This window comes from Salmo trutta, chromosome 13, assembly GCF_901001165.1.
Source record: "Salmo trutta chromosome 13, fSalTru1.1, whole genome shotgun sequence".
Lineage (NCBI taxonomy): Eukaryota > Metazoa > Chordata > Actinopteri > Salmoniformes > Salmonidae > Salmo > Salmo trutta.
Genome location: NC_042969.1, coordinates 83892029 through 83901297, shown reverse-complemented (window position 1 = coordinate 83901297; position 9269 = coordinate 83892029). Strand labels below are relative to the sequence as shown.

Genomic DNA, 9269 nt, shown 5'->3' with positions numbered 1-9269 from the left:
GACTCACTCATTAAGCGTGGTGAGTGACGCCTCATCAGGGTTCAAAGGTCAATCTAACCGTCATCTTTGATGTATGGACAGTGGCATCAGCTTTTTCAACCATGGCTTTATCGCTCACAACCTGCGTGACAAAGTTCACACTGACTCAGGTAAGATAATGTTACCACCTGCCGTGACTGTTACTAGTGGAAAAAAGTAGTTGAAAATGTTCTGCCTTTTCCTGGCTCAGACAAGGGCACCATGATCCATCTCATCCATGGATCCCTGATGAAGACATAAAGGGTGGAAACGTTTTTTTTGGAAGTAAATCACCTGAGTAGCAGTGGGTGGCTTTTTCTTTTCTGTTTTCCATGAATTCACGTATAACTCCAGCACCTGCAAAAAAAAGTACCTAGATATACTGCACGTATGTTGTTCAGTTTTTATCCATTCACCTCATGAGTCATGGACTACCGCACACAATTCAAGACTTCACTCTCAAATCAGATTATACCATTATAATACAACTAAAAAGGTAGGGTGTGCGGAGGGAAAATTACAGTACATAAAAATAAAGTTTTTTAAAGTGTTTCATCCGAAACACATTGATCCAATAAAGGTTTATGAGCTCTAGATAATAGAGTCATATAAAATGTAATTTGGGTGGGAGTTAGATGATCGCAGACCGGCACACAATGTGTATCACAAGGTGTAGGCCAGTCTATTTTATTTCTTCATTTTCTTCATAAAGCCCCATATAGAGACATGTCAGAACGCAACGAACAGGATGTTACACATGTTGGTTTGGCTGGAATGCTGGAAACATGTAGGCTTCGGTGTGTAATCAACCAATAATTCACTTGCGTCAGCTCAACGCGGTTAAAAGGTGAGACAGAGCTGTAATTTATGTATGATTGAATCTGTTGACAGCATTGAAGGCATTGTTTGTCTGGGCGGTTGTTTTACATGCCCTGTTAAAGGAAAAAATCCACCCAAAACTACTCATTCCTTTAATCTACAGTGTAAAATAACACCAATATGTGAGAAAAATATTTTTTGTGAACAAATGTTTAATTTTGCCGTTATAATATGGTTGGTAGTAACATGGACAATCCTTGTGGAAATCTGTTGCAGCTCAAGTTGACTACAAAACCCACAATGCAATGCTCTCTCTATGTGCTGGCTGGCTGGCTAGCTAGAAAACGTAGCTATACACAATAATACCAAAGACAATATCAGCATGTAAAGTACCTAGTTTAGAAAATCGCCTCAACAAACTGCACTATCAATTTGGCAGTCAGACTGCAAGAGAGAGATGAACGGACAGACAGACAGACAGACAGACAGACAGACAGACAGACAGACAGACAGACAGACAGACAGACAGACAGACAGACAGACAGAATGTGTGTATGAAAGGGGAGAGGGAGTTCAACAGTGACGCCTGGAGTAAACAAGGTTCACATTTAAAAATCTGTCTCACGCTTCAGAGCCAGGATTGCCCTTTCGACCTTTGTCTTTTAAGATTACCAGGGCATGTGCACTGGGGCGCAAACGATCACATCCCATCACTTCCACGGCACAGTCCAGGAAGTTCAGCCACCAATGGACACATGAGACATCCACATGATACACCATTGATTGTGTAGATAAAAGGCCATAGGCCTACACGCATCTATGCTGTGCCTTGCTTTACCGGCCTATAGGCTTACTCCTAAATATGTGTGTCACATACATAAACAACCAATGTTTCACCTAAAACAGTTGTATTAGGGTACTATTGTATTTCTGTGTAATAGTCTTATAGGCAACATGTAGCATATGAATGGATAGCATACGATAATAGATACAATTTGGCTAAATAGGCCTATTGTTTGATATATCTGTTTCTGTCTGTGTGTGTGTGTGTGTGTGTGTGTGTGTGTGTGTGTGTGTGTGTGTGTGTGTGTGTGTGGTGTGTGTGTGTGTGTGTGTGTGTGTGTGTTGACCAGGGGTGCCATGCATAGACCAACCACCAAACCCCCCCAAAAATCTGAAGAGGCAAAAGGTATGTGAGGACGGCGGCTGGTAGGGGGGTCCGGCTGGGAGATAGAATTTTGTATTTTTAAAACGCCTGAAACCGCTTTTTCACGCAATCTAGAACCATAATTGTTATGCTTAAATTCTATGTAAAAAAATATGTCCATTTTTTCTGCATATCAAAGCATGCCTTTTGAGCTGTCTGTATCCTCCTGACTGGTGTTCATTTTTTTTTAAGAAACTAAATATGCTTCTCTGCTAAAATGTCTTATTCAGTACATTTAACACACTTGCAATTTTAGAATGTAAATCTTAGTGGGGCAAACAAAGAAACAAAAAATGTAGATGCATGCCAGCAAACCCAATACAAAACACTAAACAATACATTAATTGCACTATAACGGTAACAAACGGTTCCCACACACTGTTAGGTCCTACATAAAGCTGTCCCAACAGCAGAGTCCCAACACCTTACCACTGCTACACCTGGCTATCAGCGGAGCCTTGTCTGGCAGCGAAATAGTTCATTTAGCCTCATTTACTGCCTTTAAAAAAAACATAGCTGATATGGTTGACTTGCTTAAACAAATGTTCTTTCTACTGACAATTGAGATGTACAAAATATGGAGAAAATATGCATAAGGAGCGGATAAGAGGCAATCCGTAATTTCGATTAAGACATTAATGAGCGAGATAGGACGGACGTAGTCAATATAACTATTTGTTCAGCACTTTTGAAATCTACAGCGACAGAATTCAGAACATGGGCCATTCTTACAGTATTCTCCCTGTACACCAAGTCAGAACCGTAGGATAAATAAAGGGGGAATAAGCAGACAATGAAAGCTCTTACAATATTCAATGATAACATTTCTCTAAAACAGGCTAAAGGCTACATGTGCACCACCAAGTCAGAACAGTAGGTGAAATTAAGAGGGGGAAAAGGGACAAATTATTAGAGTGAGGCACATGGGCTACTAACAGCTTACTACACAACATACACTTACTATTACTTTTGTAGCTACTGTATACATATCTCCTTGGCATATTGCATCATTTATGCAGCAGCATACAATACATTTTTGGACTCACCTTGTTGTGCTGAACAGGAAGGTGGCGTGGCGGTTCTTCGTGGGCAAATGTTGTCATCAAACTTTTGTCATCAAAGTCTGACATTCTCTAGATTTATGGTGCTTTCAAGACAACTGGGAACTTGGGGAAAAAACAAGGTTGAATCATGATGACGTCAGTGATCTTCAAGTCGGAGCTCTAGACTTGCAATTCTCAGTTGGATCGCCATTCTAAACGTACTTCTCAGTTGTCTTGAACTCAGTGAAATCAGATTCCCCAGTTCCTAGTTTCCAGTTATTTTGAGCGAGCCAGAAGTCATGCTGGATTGACACCATGGCCAATGTTGAATATTTATCCTTTTAAGCTTGGAAAAGAGACCCTTAAACCCAGACTTGGGACCACACACCCACTCCACTGAATAGCAGGCTAGTGATTGCTTTTGGAGCTGCCTTACTCAAGAAATTAAAAAAAAGAGACATTTTTGTATGCGGCTTTATTAGCTCAAATGTTTTTTTTATATTTGTCTTTTTACATTGTTTGCAAACTGATATGGGACACGTATTAATGCCAAAATAACATGCAAAACAGGCAAGTCCCACTTTATATATATATATATATATGCTAGAAAGGTGGGGCTCTGCCCTAAATAACCGGTTGCCACTGACATTTAGTAATTGCTTTTCTAAAGTCTACCAACCCTGCCAGCAGGCATGCCAGCTAACATACTGTAGCTAGACAAGCTAGCTACTCTATCTTGATTGATTACCTGAAATGGCTTCTCGGTAGCTAGTTGTGAGGTTGGGGGACTGAGAACCTAATTGGGCTAGCTAAAGCCAACTTCATAAAATTGCTAAATGGTTAATAGTATCACAGAAAAACAAAAATATGAATGAACATATTAGATTTTTTTTCAACCCGACAAATGCCCTATGGGTATGACAACTGTGACTGTCATAAGCCTACTTTCTGCATGTGTTTGTTTTACCAATATCCCCTCACCCCTGTAGGCATACTGGAAAAGCTGTTTGAATGTGCAAACAAGCAGAAACCGTCCCTGTTACTCAATCAGTATTTGTAGAAGCTCATTTCTGGTAAAAACAAGGACAGGAGGGGTGAGACCACCTACCTCACTGTAAACACACTTAGAAAGCCTACTGCTACTGATCAGGCGAACACAGCACAGCGTTCTGCTTTACCTCCTGCTATGACACACCCGTTTCGTTTTCTCCTCCTCTCTCTCTCTTCTCCATTGATGCCAAGTCCCGCCCCTCGACCGGGGTGAGAAGCGCGGTGAGTGGCTGAGAGGACTGAGCGTTCCCTGCAACAGCTGCCTCTATCCACAACGGGAGTTGGCGGAACTGAGCCCAGTGGAGAACGACAAACTGCCGCTTTGTCACGTATTGCCTCAGTACCGTACCAGCAGGCCAAACGCAGAACACCTAGGACGGCATATCTATACATTCATGACCGGACAGGGATTAAGTGGTTTAGAAGACAATTGCACGGAAGGGATAGAACGGATTTTACACAGGTAGGAATAGGATGTGTGTGTGACGCTTTGTTTTGTAAACGGGCTCGGTGAAAGCAACGCTATAATAAATCACCTAGCCAGCCGGGGCAGCTATGCAGTATGTCTGTTGGAGATCGACTATATTGCAGTCCTTTTGCGCAGCGCACGAGATCTACATGACTCCTGGAAGGGAATTGTTAACAATTTATAAATTATATAGCAGTGTGCTACGTTGCACAGCAATGTATTTGATGTCAAACACCCACCGTGTTTTCTTGGATAAATCTGCTGAAATGCGTGTTTTTGCGCATAAACCTAATTTGTATGCGGAATCTATGCGTTATAACACCGTGTTATTCTAACCGTTGACTAGGCTCAGACCTCTAGGTATTTATATAGAGGATGAAGGCCTTTTGGTGATCGTTACAACCATTGAATGCAGTGGCTGGGTCGAGTCTTTGTGCGGTTCGCCGCAGTCCCCTGTCCCTCGGTGCGTGTCTGTGGATCGCTTTAACTGAGACCATAGGCCTACGTGCAAACTTGCTCGAGCAGCGATTTGTAATTTGCACGTATACGGTAGAGCCCGTGTATCCGCTGATCGAGAACGTTACGGTTGGACACGGGTTGTGTCGCGCTGTAGGCTTATAGCCTACGCAGTTTAGATGCATCATGACGCTCGTCGTTGACTGAAAGTAATAGTGTTTCTAAATTTGGCAGACTCCCCCCCCCCCCCACACAGTTTCCATTCTAGATTCTAGAAGGCCATGGTAAGCAGGATACTCCCCGTCTCACTAGTTGTATCATTTTAACATTACCGAGGAAAATAAACGATTGGTTTAAAATATTACGGTTATTGTTTATCACCCAATGAAACGCAGTGGTTATTGACTCTGAACGGGCTGACTAACATTTTGTTATCTAATGACACACACATGCCCAGGACTTTCGAAACCTATGAGGCATACATTTTACGAGTGTTATTTCTCTCTCTCTCTCTCTCTCTCTCTCTCTCTCTCTCTATCATTTATTTCCGCCTGTTTCAGGACTGGTGGGTTTTAGGAGTGCCCCTGGCCACCATGGATACAACTTTGCATAGCCTACAGAAACCGACAGCCTCAACCGACAAGGTCCTGGACGGTGGAACGGGACTCGCTTTGGATATGAGTATGGGGGACCGGGAATTCACGGAACAATCGATTAGACTTACCGACAAAATCCCGTTAGTGAAGCCCTATTTAAAAAAAAAGAAAGGACAGAGGAAACTGGACTCAAAATGCCTCCGTGCGCTTCAGGACCCAATCCTGACCACATTACTGAGTACGGATGCACTTGTTACCGGAGACGGGGTGTTTGTTCCCCGGAACCCTCCGACAAGGACAGCGGGGAACCTGTGCACTGCGGCGGTGGTCAAACAGGCACGGATTGGTGGGCCTGTGTGTCTGAAAGATTCGGGAGCTACCGGTGTAACGGCTATTATTACCGGCGACACTGACACAGAAATGGCGGACACCGCCGCAGAGTTGGAGGAGACAGAGAGGGGGGTAACCAAGGTACCTGTAGATCTCCAGCGCGTGACAATAGACCCCAACGAACGCAGATTCCAGCTCAAACGTGTCCCCCGGGCGCGCGAGGTGGGGGCGGCAACCCCCACACCAGATACCCCTCTAGTATCCCCTCCAAGCCAGGGGGGCAACACGATGAGTGACCTCTTCGCCTCTAAAGCCTTGCAGGGGCCAGATTGTCTGACCATCAAAGACAGTACCCCCAGTCTTCAGGCCGACAAAGGCGAGATATTTCAGGATAAAAGCGAAGAGGCCTCCCTAGATCTAGTTTTTGAGCTGCTAACCCAGCTCCAGTATCACACACACCAAGCCGACGCAGTTTCGATCTGCGTGGATTTCCTGCAGGGGTTGTGTGTGTACGGGAGTGACTGCGCTTACCACCATACTGTGCTCCCCTACCACTGGCAGATCCGCAGGAGTGATACTCAAAGCTGGCAAAGCGTGGCGGATGATTCGCAGGAACAGTTGGAGAGGCTTTACTGCAATCCGGACAATGAGCAAGTCAGGCTGAAATTTCAGTAAGTGCTGTTATTTTGTTCTACGTTCTGTGTAAAAGTAGCCGAATAGGGCTGAGATTGTATTTACAGTTTTAAGGCAGGAGTGCTGTGACATGAGAAAGCTATGCTGTTTGCTATAGAACAGGAGAGAAGCACTCCCTAGGAGCTTAGATGCAATCATTTAATAACCTAAATAACCAACGTTTGGACAGGCAAGCTGTCTTCATCAGGTAACTGGTTTATAACGTGTCATAGAACATACACAGGTGTCTGTAATCATGGCCTGGGTGGGGCCTGATATCATTGGTTAATTCTTTTATATATAAGAACATATAAAAACAGGAATAGTTAGCATAATAGATCCAATTTGGCTACATAGGTCTGCTGTTTGATATGTGTGTGTGTGTGTGTGTGTGTGTGTGTGTGTGTGTGTGTGTGTGTGTGTGTGTGTGTGTGTGTGTGTGTGTGTGTGTGTGTGTGTGTGTGTGTTGTAATGTTTAACTGACTGAGTCGTTTTGGTTCTCTGACTTCCCGTATCTCAGTTCTTCTTCGCTTATCATTTGTTATTGCACTTTTAATTCCTGCAATAGAGTGAGTCTGCTTTTTCTGCCCCTTCTCATTGGTTGAAACAGCTGAAACCAGGAAGTGCTGTACCCATGGCAGCTTAGAGCTAGGAACTTGCATGACCTACTGCTGCCTGGTGCGGTCACAGGCACTAGCTGTCTCTCTCTCTCTCTCACACACACACACATACACACACACAAGCACTTGGCAAGCGATAGCAAACAGGCATACAAAGCGTGCTCTGGTTCAAGCTATACACTGCACATTCACACAATGACACGGATAGCTATTTCACCACACCACACACACACACACACACATGTGTGTGTGACTGCGTGTGCGTGTTGTTGATTTGAAGTTTTAAACTGAAACGACATGCATACCTTCCCACCCACAGAATACGCCCCTGTCTGTGAGAACCCAAACGCAGCCAAGCTTCTATTGAATATGCAACACACTCATATAGGCCTTGCAGCATTAGGCTTTCCTGATTGTAACTTAGTGTCAGATTCACAAACATTATTATTTTTTTATTTAACCTTTATTTAACTAGGCAAGTCAGTTAAAGAACAAATTGTTATTCACAATGACGGCCTACCCTGGCCAAGCCCGGACGACACTGGGCCAGTTGTGCACCACACTATGGGACTTCCAATCACGGCCGGATGTGATGCAGCCTGGATTCGAACCAGGGACTGCAGTGAGGCCTCTAACACTGAGATGCAGTGTCTTAGACCCATTTATAAACAACCATTCCAGAATAATGCAGTAACTACCAGTGTAATAACCTGTATAGTTACTGTAATAACCTGTATAGTTACTGTATAGTTACTGTATAGTTACTGTAATAACCTGTATAGTTACTGTATAGTTACTGTAATAACCTGTATAGTTACTGTATAGTTACTGTAATAACCTGTATAGTTACTGTAATAACCTGTATAGTTACTGTATAGTTACTGTAATAACCTGTATAGTTACTGTATAGTTACTGTAATAACCTGTATAGTTACTGTAATAACCTGTATAGTTACTGTATAGTTACTGTAATAACCTGTATAGTTACTGTATAGTTACTGTAATAACCTGTATAGTTACTGTATAGTTACTGTAATAACCTGTATAGTTACTGTATAGTTACTGTGTATCAGACTAGTAAATACATGTTAAGAGACCTCTTCTTACATTCTCTCAGAAAACCAAAGTAGCCATGGTAACTATCGGTATTAGGATAGACCGTAGGACTTTTATTTAAGTTTAAAATACTTTCCCATTTAGTTTACACCTCTCTTTTAAAGGGTATTTGTTTTCTTCTTTATGGCTTTCTTTTGGGAAGTGTTAGACCATCAAATTCTCCGGGAGAATTTCAAACAACGGCCCCCAACACGCTCTCGACATGCTCTGAATTTGAATTCACATATAAGCAAGTAAAGCCAGATGTACATTTAGCTGTACTGTAACTGCTGAATACAGTTGATAACAGCTGTTATCTGAAGAGCAGGACAAAACAAGCCTGGCCGTCGACATGGCAACAGACTTATTTGGCAGCCGTTGCTGTGTGTGTGTTAGGGAAAGTGTGAGTGGCCAGTTTTCCGCGTCATCGCCCGACGGCCTCAGACATGGATGGATGTCGAATACTGACCTGTATCGCTGGTGACCTGGCAGGTTTGAGAGATGGTATGTGTGAGATTGTGAACATGGGAGAGAACGTTAATAATTCCGTGTGTGTGTGTGTGTGTGTGTGTGTGTGTGTGTGTGTGTGTAGGAGACTAGATTAATCCCATCCATATGACACCTAGGAAATAACACTAATCCTCTTCTCTCAGGATCCGTCTGGCCAGCAACAGTTACATAGAGAGAGGAACAGACTACTCTCACTGTTTACATACACTCACCCCCGTTCCCTGTGACAGGAATATGTAATGTGTGTGTGCCTTTTGTTGGACGGGCGGTAAAAGCTTCACACGTCATTAACTGACACAGAGTCACTGAGCACCAAGGACAGAGTGACCCGACACCAAGGGGTGTGTGATTGCCCCTCTCTCTCTCTCTCTCTCTCTCTCTCTC

The 9269-nt window shown here is 43.3% G+C and overlaps 1 protein-coding gene across 1 annotated transcript in view; it reads left to right on the top strand.

Annotated features, from left to right (window-relative positions):
- Window positions 1–4335: 4335 nt before the first annotated feature.
- tiparp (TCDD-inducible poly(ADP-ribose) polymerase) overlaps window positions 4336–9269 on the top strand; it is a gene marked incomplete in the record, with an annotated part of 12991 nt that continues 8057 nt past the window's right edge. The window contains 2 exon segments of the mRNA XM_029773789.1: window positions 4336–4600; window positions 5623–6659. Coding sequence (XP_029629649.1) covers window positions 5656–6659 — 1004 coding nt within the window.